A 16,654-nucleotide genomic window follows, 5' to 3' on the forward strand; every position below is an offset into this window, starting at 1 on the left:
CAGGTCATCCGAAAAGATAAGCAACAGGTTTCTGCGTGGACCATGGACAGCAGGGCCTTCCACCTCGTGGCTGTCAAGAAACTGTGAGATCCGGGCTTGGACAGCTGGAGTTTCAGGGGAAACTCTCCATCCCTAAACTCGACAGGTACACGTATGAGGTATTACAGAAGAAATGATGTTTTATTGCTCTGAAGCTGCACTGATTCAGTTTCCTGGCTCTATTAGCTGTGTGACTCTGCACAAATTTCTTAACCTCTCTGTTTCCTGAGTCAGTGGTAACAGTTACTGTACCTTCCCTCACATGGTGGTTGTGCAGATTAAATAACTCGATGAATGAAAATTACCCAGCCTAATAACTGGCATGATGTAAGCCCCCAATAAATGTTAGCAACTATTGTTGCTGTTACTATTATCGACCCTGAACTTCTCTCTCCAGGTTTATTTTGAATGTGAACTTGAAATCGCGTCCATGATTTGCTGAATCAAAGAATGAAAAAAAGTGGCAGTGCCATAATACCTTTATTTGTAAAATGTTTGTGTCTGCATCTTAAACGTATCTGTATCTGAAAGAGGATCTACTTTTTAGCTAGAATGAATCGAGGGCTAACGAAAATTAAGAAGTGAATAGCAGAGAGAAAGGAAACTCAGCTGAGAGGTCTGGGGCTGATCCGTCACGGGGGTGCTGGCAGGCCCTGGGGGGCTCGGGCCTGGAGCCTGTGCCGTGTACACTTTTAGTATCTTTTCTCCCCCTCCTTCTGTTTCTCAGTACACAGGTTCTCTGCACAAAGTCTTCTTCCGTGATTCCCTTTACCCCCACGTACATTCAAGAAGCAGGAAACAATGGTCCTCTCCTCATACAGAGGAATTTTACACAGAAAGATATGGGAGTTAAGTCATCGGCTTAATTTTACCTTCTTCTTATGTCTCAAATCCGGGTACTCAACACACGGCTGCTGAGCAAATATAACCTCTATAGCCGGAGACAGCGGTCTGACAACAGTGCTGGGTGGGGACGGGGCGGTGGATGGAGGGGCAAGAGAATGTTCTAGCAACACAGCTGCGAAGCCCCTGGCCACCATGTGGAGCCCTGTCTCAGCTTGGCTCAGAGCCCGGCTGCCAGGCTCACTTACCCTGCTCCTCCGTCCTGGCTGCTTCAGTCAGGACTTATTTCTACTCAGAAAAGAGTTCCCCAAGTCCATGCTGCAAAACGGGTTCTCATTTTGCTCAAAATGATACACTACCTTCTTGCAGGAGGCACCCAGTCCTGTGGCTTACGGTAAAAGCCAGCACCCGTTTCTCAAACCCACGTAGTTCCTGGGGATGCTGAGAAGCAGGACAAAGCATTGGGGGCATCCTGTGAACGTGACCCCGCTCCATCGAGCAGGGGACACTGGGAACAAAGCTCTCTCCTCCCCTCAGATCAGGGGTCAGACACGGTGGTTCTGATGAGACCTTGGGAGTGGAAAAAGCCCAGGGCCTATTTTTCAGGTTTGCTTGAGGAAAACGGAGCTGGGGGAACAGGGCTTGAGTGCAGACCCCATCGGACCCTCCCCCTCCCGCCCCTACCCAGGGGGCGGCTCCTGAAAGCAGCTGAACACACTCATGCTGGCATGACCAGGGGCCGTGCCTGGGGTGATGCTGCTGGGCGGGGGTGTGTGGGGGGCAGTGTGTGTGTGTGTGTGTGTGTGTGTGTGTGTGTGTGTGTGTGTGTGGTGCACCAGCACGGACCGGCCTGGCTGCCACGGCCCCTCTAATGTGCTAAGGACGTAACGCAGTCGACCAGACACCGTCACCAACAGACGGCTGTGCAGACAAGAGGAGGGTTTAGCACCGACATTAAAGTCTGCACATCTGGCAACGGGTAATGATCAGCCGAGCACCCTCCTCAGCCTGGGCCGGAGGGTCCCCCAGGGCACCTGCTCTGGCCTGCCTGGCGGAGCCACGGCCCAATCCTGGGGCTGGAAGGAGCTCAGCCCGCTCATCTGGGTCAGAGCCTCACAGAGCCTCCAGAGGCTGAGGCACGTTCCCTCGGAGGGTGACTGACGGTCTGTGTCTAATGCGCACTTTCTGCATGTTATCTGTAAACTCCCCCATCGCTGTTCCGAACTGCGGATCCATGGAAGATGAATGAACAGGGCAACACACAGCATGAAATGTTCCCACGCTGCTATAAAGAGCACTGTTGGGACTTCCCTGGTGGCGCAGTGGTTAAGAATCCGCCTGCCAATGCAGGGAACATGGGTTCGAGCCCTGGTCTGGGAAGATTCCACATGCTGCGGAGCGACAAAGCCCGTGAGCCACAACTACTGAAGCCTGCGTGCCTAGAGCCCGTGCTCCACAACAAGAGAAGCCACCGCACTAAGAAGCCCACGCACCGCAATGAAGAGCAGCCCCCACTACAGCAACTAGAGAAAGCCTGCACGCAGCAATGAAGACCCAACACAGCCAAAAATAAAACAAATTTATAAAAAAAAGAGCGCTGTCTACAGACCCAAACAAGGTTTTCCTCTGTTCTTAGTTCTTTAGTATCTACAACAGCTTCAAATATTGACTGTTTCCCTCAACCGTTAATTAATCCCTTCTACAAACACTTATTAGGACCGTGTGTTTTCCTCATCTCACCCACGACACTCAGTGCTGTCCCGGAGTCCCGCCGTCCTCTCCCTGTGTGCCCCCTTCCACCCCTCACCCCTGAGGGGCTGCCCCGCTCAGCCCCTCCCCGCCTCCGCTGCCAAGGCCGGGCTCTGGGGTGCCACACCGGGCAGGGCCAACTCTGTCCAACCACCGCCCTGCACTGAGGGGGAGAAAACAGACCAAAGGAAGCAGAGATGAAGCTGGGAAGGAGAGGCCGTGGTGACCCCAGCATCTGAAGGAATGGGGGGACAGGGGAGGGAGGGGGAGCATTAGATGGAGAGAAGCAGCAGGAGGACCCACAGGTGCCGCCCGGCCAGCCAACCGTTACCACGTGGCCGCGACAGGCCAGAGCCGGGGCCCACACCCAGAATTAAGTGGGGAGAACAAGACATTCCCCGCCCCAGGAGGCTGCTGGAGATCAGAACGGAGGGGAACCAGGGACTGGGGACAATCCAGTCCATTTCTGGAAACAGGCCTGGATCCAGAAGCTCATTCTCATGCGTCTTTGGTGTTTGTTTCTTTATTTTTAACATCTTATTGGGGTATAATTGCTTTACAATGGTGTGTTAGTTTCTGCCTTATAACCAAGTGAGTCAGCTGTACATAATACATATATCCCCATATCCCCTCCCTCTTGCGTCTCTGGTCTGACAGGGATGAGAAGAGGACGGGGGAGCGCTGGGCGGCTGTGGAGCTGAAGAGGCAGGGCCGTCCTCCTAGTCTGTCCCTTCGTGGCCCTCCGTGCGGGCTCCGGGAGGCCCCCCTCCTCTCCTCCTCACTTTTCTGGGTGCAGTCCTGTTCCCAGCCCCGACCCCGACATTCCTCCCTTCGACCTGTCCTGTGTTCCTCGGGCCTGGAAGGCACAGCTCTCCCTGCTGGTGACAACAGTGACAAGGACCCCGTTTACTGGAGGCAGCACGGGCTCCGCCTCCAGGACATCTGGGCTCCAATCGGGCTCGGCCTCCCCTCTGCCAGCCTCCCTGGCCTTGAGCCCATTAACTGTCTGCCTCTTGGATTTCTTGGCTGTGAAGTAGGTGTAAAACTGAACGGACCTCGAGGGTAAAGAGAGTAAATGCTTCGTACACTTGAAGCTAAAGAACAACTCCCAGGGCAGAGCAGACTCTTATCAGCTGGATAATAGTCACAACAGCATCACCCCCCAGTAATGAGGATAATGGCACCAAAGACAAAGCACGTGCCGGACACACTAATCAGGCTTAGTTAGTATTTGTAACAAACCCACGTGATGTTGGCACTCTCGCAGTCCTACGCGCCACAGAGAACACGGGAGGTCAGAGGCCTGGGGACAGGAGGCTGGTTCTCGGTCCCGCCCTGCCCCCCGAGCCTCCCCACGCCTGTGCCTCTGTCCCTCTTGGTTCCCACCTGGGAAGTGTGGGGGGGCATGGGGAGGCAGTGAGAGGAGGGAAGGGGTGACGCACACAGGGCTTCACAGGAAAGGGGCCGGGACATCAGATGTAAACGTCCACCAGCTCCTGACACTTGCCCATCATGGCCTTGCTCCTTCTGATGAAATCTCAGCAGAGAACGGCCGTGGGTGAGGGATGCTGCCTGGCATGAGCACGCGTGGGTCCTGGTTAGCAGGAGCCCAGGGTGCAAGGATGCGTGTACAATGGTGCCCCTGCTTGGCTTCCGGGCACCTGAGCCCCAGAGGAACTGAACCTGTGATCTGCGTCAGCAGCTAAGAACCCAGCTAACCAGGCACTAGATCTTGTCTTGAACTCAATCAACCCTTCAGTTTCTTACCCTCATTTCCTCTCCCCTCCATGCTCAGAATCGAGACATTACAGACCCCGGCCCACGCATCCTCGGGGAACGGTGGGCCGCACCCTCTTCTGAACACTGAGCGGGTCACGTGGCAGCTTCCCTCCTGCTTGTCACTTAACTCAGGGGCTCTTCACTGGAGCTCTCCCCTGATGAGATATGGGCGGGGGGGGGTGGTGGTGTCTCTGAGCTCCCTGAAGTTTTATGAAAAAGCATGTGTATGATGGATGCACTTTTTTGGCAGCAGATCCTAAGAAGCTGGAGGACTTCCAATGCCTCTAGATAGCCTAAAAGTGATGCACGTGAGTCCTGGTAGAAAACCATCGAACAAAGAGGCCTGGGGTTGGTGGTGGCGACAACAGGAATCGAGAAGAGATCAGAGCTCGGGAGTGATGGCGCAGAGAATGCAGAAAAAGGATGAAAGAAGATGGCTCTTTCTCCCCCTCAGAACCAAGATGTATACACAGTCAAGCCAACGAAAGAAAACAAAACCAACTAGAGATTCTCCAAGAACATGTAAGCTGGTGGCTGACACCAGGGCAGGTCCCACGCCAAGGCTGGAGCTAGGAAACTGGGGGGCAGCACGCACGTGGGGACTCGACAGGTGCACCTGCCCACCTCCCGTGGGTCTCGCTGCGCCTGGACGTGGGCCATGGGGCCACAGAGGCACCTGTTCCCTGCACGGTGTCCTCTGTCCGGCCAGGTGGAGGCCCGAGGCCCATTCTCTAGTCCATCCCCCCAGAAAGAAACCGTCCCAGGGAGGACACCCCTGCACTACTCCTGGGCCTTCTAAGCACTGCTAACATCGGCAAATCACAGGGGTGCATCTGGGGTTCCGTGAGAGCCTGGGCAACTTTCGTGGGGCAGAATCTCTGGACTCTTCACCGACAGCAGCGCACGTCCTCCGTGACGGGTGCTTTGTCTCTTCCCGCCCCGGATGTTCCCAGAGCCAGAGGCTCCTCACCTGTAGTGTGGACATCTCCCCTCCCCCCTCCCCTCCCCTCCCATTTAGGGAAGGGGCTTGGGGGCCACGCTGCTGCTGGGAAAGGCGTCTGTCCCACACTGGGAAAGCGGCTTGCAAGCTTCGTGGGGACACACCCCGAGCTTCATCCGCTACCTCAACTGTACCAGGCTCTCCGGGTACCCACAACACCGTCTCTCCAGACCTCCAGCTGCTGCAGACTCAGCCCCTGGACGGGCAGAGTTACCCACGAGGGCCCGGCCAGTCCTGGGCCCCCCAGGCTGTCTGAGAGGGGTTGTCTGCCCCTGCTGACTCTGAATTCACATTTCTGGTTGTTTCTCCGTCTGTTTCTGTTGTGAGCACACCCTGTCCTGTCGTCCTCCTCCGTTCCTTCCACAGCGCCTCTGCTTTTCCACCCACCAGCCCATCTCATCACGGCTCCTCCCACACGAGGATCCTGAAAGGGCACCGGACGGGAGGCGTGGGGTGTGTGTGGGTGCGTGATGCTGATTCTGGTTTGGCAAATAGCTCTTCTCTGAGAAGAAAACCACCCCCATTTAACCTCACAAAGCACGCTGCTCGGATGGGCACCCGTCAAACCAGGGGCAACAATCTGGGTGACGAGAAATGCAAAACACTTAGATGAGTTTTAGGAAATCCGACAGTGTGCCGAGATCGAGAGGGCTAAAAAAAAAAAAAAAAAAAAAATTGGGGGAATACAGGGCTTCAACTTTTCACTCATTACTCAGGAAAAGAAAACCCTTCTCCAAACGAAGAAATTATGTACCAAACAGATACACATTATGCCTACTTGAAACTTAAGATTAAAAAAAAATTATTTATAAGGAGAAGAGCATGAAAATTTAATTTAATGTTCACCTTAGGTAATTCTGTCTTATTGTTCGGAGCAATTACCATAAATCTGCATTTCAATGAGCGAGAACAGATGTCAGTTGTTACAAGCGCTTGCCAATCAGGTCTGTTAAGAAGCGACAGATGGGGGTGGTAAAGGCACATTCTCCGAAGGCCTGTTAGCACCTTTCGCAGGAAGTGTGAGTGGAGGAGGCTGCTTGGCTGTGGGAAGAACTCGGGGTCTTCGTGGGCCCAGTTTGCACACCTCCCAAGTGTGTCCCTGACGTGAGGTTCTCAGCCTCCGATGCACAGTTTTTGCTGAAGTCTTCTTCCCTCTTCTCCGCTCGTCACAGACACTCCAAGCCCGCCTTTGCCGGGAGGGGATCTCCAACAGGTAAAGTAGTTGCGATGTTGTTGTTTTGGGAAAATATTTGCCCTCTGTGATTTCACTGTGACTTTGGAAACTTAGGCCAGATATTCTGGAAGCGAATTACTACCAGCTATCAGAAGTCAAGGGAAGCAGTTTTCCCTTGTTTATCACAAGATGCTCTTCTTTGGCCATCGCTTCTTAATCTCTGTAATCTCTTACTAACAACCCCTCACCCTTGAAAAATACTTCCCCTGACAAAAAACAACCCCCTCTTCGTAAATTTGGAATGTCGTCCAGAGCGAAAGGAGGAGGTTTTTCCTGTGGCTGACTCACAATTGCTGCTTTTTGAGCAGTTTTGGGGTTCTCCTGCATTGTTTATCGATGGCTCAGAGTTGTTTGTTATTTGGCCTCTTCAACCGTTTGTGCAGACAAGTCACCGAGGCTCATGCTGACAGAACATACCTGGATTTGTGGAGACGCGGAGCGCTGTGTGACCATCTCGGGGGCCAAAGGGAGCTCGGGGTTTGGATCAGTTTGTAATGTGGATCTGCCATTTATTAGCTTAGTGACTCTGGGCAAGTTTGTTAATGAACTTCTCTCTGCCTCAGTTGCCCCATCTGTAAAACGGGATGCTAATGGTCCCTATCTCATAAAGCGTTATGATATTTGGGAATTCTGTATCCTAATCCATATAATACCATTTCCTGGTCCATGAGCTCACAGAACTTATTCGAACTTTTTGTACTTCCGTTTTCCCAACTGTTACGTAGTAACAAGTAGTGGTTTTGTCCTTGGCTGTGCTGTGAGGATAAACCCCATGATTATTTCAAGAAGCTCTGTGAAAAACAAACTTGTGCAATACTGCCCTTGTTTTGCTAACACGATGCTTTTTTGAGATGACAGTTGTTATAAATAAGTGAAAAACCGGAAAGCCACTTTCCCCTTAATTCCTTCTTCTTCAGGAAAAATCCAGACCCTTGGCCTGAACACAGACCCCACGTTTTTGAGATTTCAGAAATTCATGGGATACCACAGTTGAGTGAGAAATGGACACATTTTTATCAGAAGTTATGAGAGGGAAAGTGAAATCAATCGACTTGAAGGATGCACATAAAAGCAGTCAGCTTATAAAAATTTTATCCTTACTAATCTATTTTCTGCTTTTTAAATTTCAGATTTAGTAAAGGTTCCCTTTTATAAAATCATAAAACATGCCTGAAGTTATTTTCAGTTTGAAAGGAAAACGGTGGGGTTTTTTTTTGTTTTTAAAAAGTAGTATAGTTGATGTCTCATTCAATTTTATTGATGTAAGTACTTAGGAACTTGTCTCCTCCTAATTTTTTTTTTCTGTTTTTTTCCAGCTTTCTTTTATTTTCTCCTCAAACAGAAAATGTTTACTCATTCAAATGAGACATTTTAGACTCTAGTGAGACACCTCAATTTCCTGAAGGACAGACCATTCTGTTCTGAGAGCTGTTCACAAACACAGTGCTCTTGTTATCCGAATGATATTTCACTCTTTGGTGATGGTACCCTCAGCTGCAGTACTCGAATTTTCCACGTGGAGTTTATTCTCTGGCCCTGGAGGACATGAACGTGGCGTCTGCGTTGTGGAGGTGCCCGCTCTCACTCTGCCACAATCTCACTCAACTTACCAGCATCGTAAACCCAGGGGTGCTTCGGGATGAACCACCTCTTGGGCTCCTTCATGTTGCTTCCACCGTGTATGTCAATACCACGGGCTGTGTAACATGTACGACGCTGTACCAAGTCGCTGATCCCAAGTCTTTGACAACTCATTCACGAAGATACAGTCGTTAGGTTGTGTAATGGTCTGTGGCTTAGACAGCGGGCTAAAGTCAAATTTCTTAATGAAAAAACCAGGTATTTCACTTAACCTTCATTGGGACTGCATCCAACACATAAATTTGCACCTGCCAAATTATAAATTTACTTACTCATCCACGCAAAAACAGTCACAAGTGCCACTTAGAGGAGTGAGGGCTGAGGCCACGCCCTCTCGGAGCATCAGTGATTGAGGTGAGGGAGGAAGGGAAGGAAGAGAGGGTTTTTAGGGGAACGCGGAAGAGGGGCCCCCCGTCCCACAAGTCGGTGCTCTGGGGAAGCGTCCTCCAAGAAGGGGCCTCTATGATCCACCCACTTTCTGAGACTGGCTTAGGTGACTGGCGGTGACAAAAGTTAAGCCCTACTCTTGGGAGAAGATGAAAGAGCAGGGGGCCAAGAGCACTTGGTTGAAAAAAATACCCCAAACCACTATGCTTCCAACACTTGGGATGATGAGACCTGATTTTCCACAGGAATGAAGGATACTTGTTATAGAAATGGCCAAGCAGACGGAACCCTGACATCCATGTCCTTGGTCCTCACTACTCGAGGTGACGGTGGAAAATGGGCCACTCGGCCTTCGAATGCACAGCCTGGGCAGCCTCGGTGCTGAATTTAATGCCAAAGGTTCGAGAAAGGGGTATTTTGGAGAGCCGAGCGCATTCACAGGCCACCTTTAAATTAGCCATCTGCCCCATGCACCTTCTCAGGTGATTCCCAGATACCCTCCGTTTTTAAGTGAGCACACGGCGTACAGATGCTACCATCCTGACCTGACCTGGCGAGCCACGGGCGCCTGTGGTCTAATGAAGAGTGACAAGGCGCACCGTCCACCCGAGAAAACATGCCTGGCCATAGCCTCAGGACCCAGTGACCTTCTTTGCATAATTCAACTGTGGGAACGGGAGAGCCTGAGGCTTCCTCTAAGGAAAGACTCTAATTCTGGATCTGGGTGGGTCCCCTCGATTAGAAGAAGAAAACCAAATCTTGCACTGGCGGAAAATGCAACACATCTCAGCATTTCTTTCAGAGCTTGCAATCTGGAAGGTTTTCTCTTTTTAAAACGTAGAAAACTCTCTGAATATTTTAGCTCTGTCTCTCCAATCCCCTTCACAGAACTAAAAATAAATCAACTGTTCAAGGCGATGCTCAGCTCCAAGGCCAGCTTCCCCAAATGTATTCATCAACATTCTGCTGAATGGTTTCACTACTCATTATTTTAACATGTATTTTTTTCCCGTAATAATCTAAAAGTGTTATTACAATAGAACAAGCTGGGGGTACCAGATTTAAAGCCCCACGGGTAACTGAGCATTGTTTTTACTGTAGGCGAGTATGTCCCATCAGACAAGTTACCATTAACCCTGGAGGTCACCACGAAAGGCTGGGCTGACAACAACTGGACATACAGGAACAGAGATCTGCACGTGCTCATTCCAAGTGTCTCCAGATCCATTCAAAGTGAAACAAGGAAAAAAAACCCCACAAGGATATGCATGTGGGAGGGGGGAAAAAAAAGGAGTTTTCATAGTGACAAATAAGGAAATCAAGCTTTTATTCTGTACATCCTGGGTTCATTTCATTGACTCAGTGTGTCCTTGATGAAAACAAACTGTGCTCAATTCTAATACGCCCAAAATCTGTTCTCCTTGCCTGCGCTCCTCTATCTTTTCGGAATCAAGCAAGGAAGAAGCTTCCTCACTGCTCCTCGCGGCAGGTTCCTGGCACCCGTGCTCTGATTCATCGTGCGGGCTGCCTTCCCTGGCCCCGTGGTGTGGGTTAGGATGTGAGCCTGGAAGGTGACACTGCAGGACTGACCTTTCACTAATCACTGCCCCTCAGTTACTACTGACACAGCTCATAATACAAAGCAATCCTTCATGAGCCGGCTTTCAAATCCAGTCCCACTTTGATTTTGCTCAAGAACAAAGATTCTACTTTCCCATAAAAGATTCTGATGTGCAATTCTGTCAACTGGGGTTCTGAAGTTAAAAAAAAAAAAAAAGGCACCCTGTTAATTGTCTGTGGTTATCAAGGGACTGCAAACGGTATCAGAGATAGGCGTGCAAGCCTGACTTTCATTACGAAGGTCAAAACATTCTTATTGACTGCCTATTATTAAAATTCTAGAGGGATGTCAATCATGGCAGCTGCCCTGGATATAGGAAGCTTGTTGGAAATCCCCCAGCCAGCAAACCCATTTACAAAAAATAATAAACACAACTCTGGAGGGTCCTGTGCAGGAATTCTCAGCCCCCCAAATTTTCTCATAACTGTTGGAGATGCCAGAGTTAGAAGATCAACTTCTGAGCAGCTGACTCTAATTTTAACACCTAAGCCAGAAAGCAACTAGGACCGGTAGTTACTCTTTGTTCGTCTTTTCCCCAGCTTCTGAACCCATCCCAAATTCAGACAACAGCACGGTCAAAAGGCAAGGCTCGCTTCATGACTTACCAGCCATTTGCTGAATGCCACTGAATGCACCCAGGTTGCTGGAGGAGGTGGCCTGCTGCAGAAGCTGCAAAAGAAAAGAGAAAGGTACTGTCAAAATGAAGTGGAGCTTGGAAACGTACTGTCAAGGGAACTTCCCAAGTCCACTGAGGGCACGTCCGGTTCCCTTTACATTTACATAGTTGGTTGCTGCTGCCTGTTAATGGGCTGAAGGTTCCGAGAGTTGGGGCTATAAATCCATGTTAATGTCTAATCTCTATTAAAAAACACAGACATTGGGGAAACTCAATAACGTAGCTGCCTTAAAACAATTCATCAATTTACTTTTTAACAACCAGGTGTTAAATCTATGGGAACCAACATGGCGTGACTAATGCTCTCTCTCTGGAGCCTAGTAGTTCCCATAACTCATCTCTGTCAATCGCGGTCCATCCCTAGGTCTCCTCCGCTTTCCTTCACAGCTCAGTGTCCTACAACCTTCATTAGAGAGGTACAGATTCACTGACCCTTGGGCTAACAGAGAAATCGCTGTAATACCTACAGACCTAAGCGTGTGTATCTGCAGCCACAGAGTCACTGTCATGACCTCATGACCAAGACAACGGCCACCCATTTTAAGGTGGTCTTCGTTGGCAGAGAGCAACATGCTACTTGTCAAAACTCACAAGTATCTGGTGCTATGTATGTTGATGCTAGGCATTATAAATATATCAGCATCTTTTAAAAAAGAAATGAAGACAGCTGTGAAAAGGTCTCTGTATTTTGTTCCTAGAGCTTCCAAAAATACATTTAATCCCCCATATAGAAACGGTGGATACCACAAGGTAAAGGCATGTGGTTACTGTTCGAAAGCACTCCTTTATTCGTCCACATCAATTGAATTATAGGTTAACTTAGGTGCTATACTGTTTGACTAGGCTTATTGATATTCTCCTTTTGGTTGATCAATACAGCCGCAGTTTGTACCTGGGGGCAAGTGTGGAGTTATCTCCTATACTCAAAAGTCCATGGATGCTAAAAGCATAGATACACCAAATTTATTATTAAAAAACTGCTATGGTACTATGAGCTTAGGAGGAACCAGATGAATTCACTATTTAAAAAATAAGCTCTCAGAATTTGTTTGGAGTGCTGCAAAACCTAACGGAGAGCACTGCCACTCCTCCAGGTAATGGTAGGTCTCCTCAGCTTAAGAAGAAGGAAACTCTACAACTGGATGTGACTCAGAAATGGGCATCTAGCAATTGACTTAAAAGCACCAAGTAGAGTGGAATATCGGTGGCTGATTCAACTTGTCTTAGTTACGATGATTAATGTAATCCCTATGGGGATTAACATGAACAGCTGTGGGCCTTCCCTGGTGGCACAACAGTTAAGAATCCGCCTGCCAATGCAGTGGGCACAGGTTTGATCCCTGGTCCAGGGAGATCCCACATGCTGCGGAGCAACTAAGCCTGTGGCCACAACTACTGAGCCCGCGTGCCACAACTGCTGAAGCCCATGTGCTGCAACTACTGAAACCCACAGGCCTACAGCCTGTGCTCCACAACAAGCCACCGCAGATGAGAAGCCCGCACACCGCAACGAAGAGTAGCCCCCGCTCGCTGCAACTAGCGAAAACCCGCACGCAGCAACGCGGACCCAATGCAACCAAAAAATAAATAAAATTAAAAAAAAAGACAAAACCAAACATGAACAGTTCCCAGACATACGTCTGCAACTTTCATTCATCCTTCTCGACTCAGGGTAGTATACTACCTAGACATTACACACAGACACACACACACACACACACAGACACACAGAATGAGAAAGAGGAAGAAGCTAGGAATTATCTGTTTTGACAGAGAGAAATCCCTTATCTTGGTTTGATTTCTTGGGTTTCCCATTCTCTTGTGGTTGCAAGCCCTTACTCTCTCCTATATTAGATATTTAAAAAAATTAAAGTTTAGTCAAGTTCAATTAGCTTTGAAGATACTCTGAGGAATTAATCATCTTTACTGGTTAGTAAGTGGCAATACCTGGAGTGTCATTAAACTACTTCCGTGGATTCTTCCCACTGACAACCACTCTTTGGTGAGCCACAGTCAGAATCTACCCGCAACACAGAGGCAGGGGATGCCTTAAAGGCCAAGGGTCTTTTCAGAGAAATGGGCTTCCGATCGAAAGGGGTAGAGCAAACTTGGCAGAGAAAGAATGGAAGCCCTCGGTAGGGGAAAACGTAGTTCAGAGCGTGTAAGAACACGTTCTTATCAATGAGGCGGGGATGAATTCTCTTTCAGGATTCAGAAATAATTTTCAGATGTGATCAAAGAAACACGTGCCAGAGATTTCGGTGAGCCCTGGGGCATGGGAGATGGTCCAGGAGACCAGGGCTAGGCACGTGTGTCTTGGTTTTCAGACATGGTGGAGCAGGAAGCTGGATTCTTAGAAACTACGAAAAGGTGAGCCTGACGTCAATCTCTGATAGAAATTCTTGTACTTAAGGCGATGATCTGTGAACAACTGAGAAACACACGTTTGTGAAAAACAAATGATTGTTCAGCTAGACTCATTTTTTTTTCTCATGAAGTTTGTAGACCGACAGACCAAGAAAAAGATATGGCAAGCACATACAGATTTCAGCAAGACATGTGATGAAATCTCTCATCTCTCATCTCTTTGTGGATAAGATGGAGAAACGGCTAGAAGGTGGCAGCAAACTTGGTCACTGCTTGTATTAATAACTCAGGGGAAGACAGGAGAGGCACGCTTCTCCAGCAAGACATCCAGACATGTCTTTAGTAGCAATTACATGGCAGACACCAACAGGCAGTGGGGTGGGGTGGATAAAAGAGGAATGCGAGTCACATCTGTCCTTGGAGAAGCAGCCCCGCCGGATGGAGAGAACCCACGGAGGGCTGAAATCCTGCTTGACCACCAGTGTCATGACCTTGGGTAAGGTTACATAACCTTTTTAAAATTTTTATTGGAGTACAGTTGATTTACAACGTTGTGTTCGTTTCAGGTGTAAAGTGATTCAGTTATACATATACATCTATCCACTCTTTTTTAGATATTTTCCCCATATAGGCCAGTACAGTGAGTGTATCGAGTAGAGTTCCCTGTGCTATACAGTAGGTCCTTATTAGTTATCTGTTTTATATATAGTAGTGTGTGTATGTCAATCCCAATCTCCCAGTTTATCCCCCCCCCCATTTCTCCCTTAAACCCCTCCCTTTCCTCACTTGTAGAAGCACGGTGATCTTACCTTTCAAGGTCACAGGAAGGACTCTTACAGAACAGTATTGGTTCTGCTACAAAGTATGGAATGGGTCATACAATCCTGAGAGGGACAGTTCAAACGTCAGGAGAGAATTAGGACGGACGGATGGACACACACACACAGACACACACACACACGCTAGAATAAAAGGTCCAAAGGCACACTATGAAATTATATTAATAATGTGTAGTCCAGCATTTAGGTTCCAAAGCAGAAAAGGGGGGTAGAGTAGCATGCTTTAGCAGTAGTTCAAGTAAAAATAAATAAAACCTTAGAGGAGTACGAGCTGCCTTCCATTGCCCTCAAGCTACATTAAGATATTTTAAAGTCCACAATGGGGGTCACTGCTCACGCTGTGTGATCTTCCTGGGAGGAACTGTCTCACATTCTGATTATGGCACTTTAATAAAGACACTGGCGAAGTAAAACAGGCAGCACAACAGAAACAAACAAGGAGGTGGAAAGTTTAGAAACAATGAAATGTAAGGGCTAAAGAACTGGGTCTATTTGGCCTGAAAACAGGATCTGAGTTTTGGGTTTCAAATAGATGAAGAAACATCTGAATTTAGTTGACATCGCTCCACGGGGAGGACCCAGTGAAGGAAAGTTCCATCTGAGGTCCTGATGTGGAATGGACCGAGCAGGGAGGTGGTGAGAGAGCCAACCACGGCTGCCTCAGTGCCATTAAGTCATCATCTATCACGCATGCCGCACCCCTGCCGAGGCTGGAGTTTGTGCGGAAACACTGGTTAGACACTCAGCCCTGTGGGGCCCCGCTCAGCCTCCATGCGGCTAGAATGAAGAGTCCCGTTCCTGTCAGCTTCACCTGGAAAAATATTCTTCATCGACGCTGATTTCAGGAATTTCCCGGCATTCATAATGTCGAAGACGAGCTTTTGGTGCACTCAGGGGCCAAGGAGCCTGTAAGAGCTCCACCGGGTGTGCTCCTCTCTCCTGGGGACCACATGCTCCCCCCCCGCCCCCCCCCCCCCCGCAAGAACTTACCGCCAGGTACTGCGGGGTGAGGCCGCCCAGACCCGTCAGGTTCCCCCAGGTGGCAGTGTTGAGCTGCTGCATCTGCTGCGCCAGCTGCTGCTGGAGACGCCTTTGCTCCTTGTCCTTCTGAGTGTCAGCGAACTTCACCACAATCGGTGAAGAGCAGCCCTGTGGTCAGACACAGCGGAAAGTGGAGAGGGGGTTACAGCCTGGCCCACTCCGCTCAGGACACTCAGTCAGCTCGGGGCCTAGCTTTCTGAACTATTCTGGAGCACAGGGGGATGGTCTGGCCTCGTTTTTAAATGGTTTGATGGTCCTTCTTCTTCTCTGAATAGTACCATCAACAGAAAATTCCAGATCCTGTCACTGGTGTCTTTGGGGCTCTGGCGGTCGATGAAGCCACTTGTGCTCGTGCTCTGATTATCACACTGCCTCTCCTCCTCTCTTCATGGGTCTTCCTTCCACCATCCCAGGACCTCCTCAGAGACAAGAGACCTTATCATTGTCCTTTAATTAAGCTTCACGGTTCGCTTGTCTGAAAGATGGACTTGTCCTGGTGTGTCTGCCTGTTTCCGCGTGTGAGCAGGGGACAAAGGAGGGGAACGAAATGTTGTAATGGGAATGAAAATGCCTGTCGCTCATGTCTTCTTCTCCCACTCTTTCCAACGTTAAGTATTTTTGAACTTTGGAACTGTAGGAATCATACCGACCCAGTAATATAATCGGGAGAAGTGGGTTTCATTTTAGGAACATGGATGAAGGAAGGAGATTTTCAGGGGACACGGGCATGGACCAATGTCACTGTCCCCATGTTTTCAGAAGGGGTTCTCCTCCTTCTGTATCGCATCTACTCTAGCTGTAATCCCAGGAGCTACAACAAATCAAAAAGAAAATATCAGAAGCAATCTGGTCCAAGGAGACACATCTCAGATGGCAGGAGGCGATGTGTCTACTTAGCTTCTTTTCCTAATCAGTCTCGCTGTTCTAGGAGCTTCTGCGTTCGTTTCCTCTAAAAGGCAGGAGCAGAGGCAGTGAGTGAGAAATGGCCAAGGGTTATATAACAGGACCAACTCATGTCTGATACGGAGAAAATCATTAGGGAAGGTAAGGGCCTGACACCTCAGGCAGGAGGACTTCCTTTCGAAAGCAGCTTTTCAACATTCGCCACTTGGCAAATACTCAGCAGAAACCAACTCTCTTCCCTCTCTGTTTAGCTTGCTAAACATCCCATCACAATTAAAGCTGTGAAATTTTGCTGAGATAAAAAGAAGTTAATTCTACCCAAGTGGTTAAAAAAAAACCCCACTTTTTATTGAAACTCAGCATGATAACAGACCTCTCTCTTCTCCTCCCAGAAATTTAATATTCCTATTTAAATGAGCTTGTCCCTTCCCTTTGGGTTATTTTTCTTTCTCCTAGAAAACAGAGTTGCATTTTTTTCTTATCACGTTGGGTAGCTACTGGGGATGGAACTATGCATACGTGAAGCTATCATGCC

The 16,654-nt window shown here is 48.9% G+C and overlaps 1 protein-coding gene across 21 annotated transcripts in view; it reads right to left on the bottom strand.

The window, feature by feature from the left end:
* CELF2 (CUGBP Elav-like family member 2) overlaps positions 1–16,654 on the bottom strand; it is a 526,008-nt gene that overhangs the window by 47,951 nt on the left and 461,403 nt on the right. For all 21 annotated transcript variants that reach the window (XM_029237418.1, XM_029237438.1, XM_029237436.1 and 18 more), the window contains 2 exons: positions 15,166–15,324; positions 10,899–10,962 (listed from right to left, as the gene is read on the bottom strand). In XM_029237418.1, coding sequence (XP_029093251.1) covers positions 10,899–10,962; positions 15,166–15,324 — 223 coding nt within the window. The remainder of the gene's footprint in view (positions 1–10,898; positions 10,963–15,165; positions 15,325–16,654) is intronic.

This window comes from Monodon monoceros, unplaced genomic scaffold (genome assembly GCF_005190385.1).
Source record: "Monodon monoceros isolate NGI ecotype Baffin Bay Population unplaced genomic scaffold, NGI_Narwhal_1 Super_Scaffold_21, whole genome shotgun sequence".
NCBI classification, from domain to species: domain Eukaryota; kingdom Metazoa; phylum Chordata; class Mammalia; order Artiodactyla; family Monodontidae; genus Monodon; species Monodon monoceros.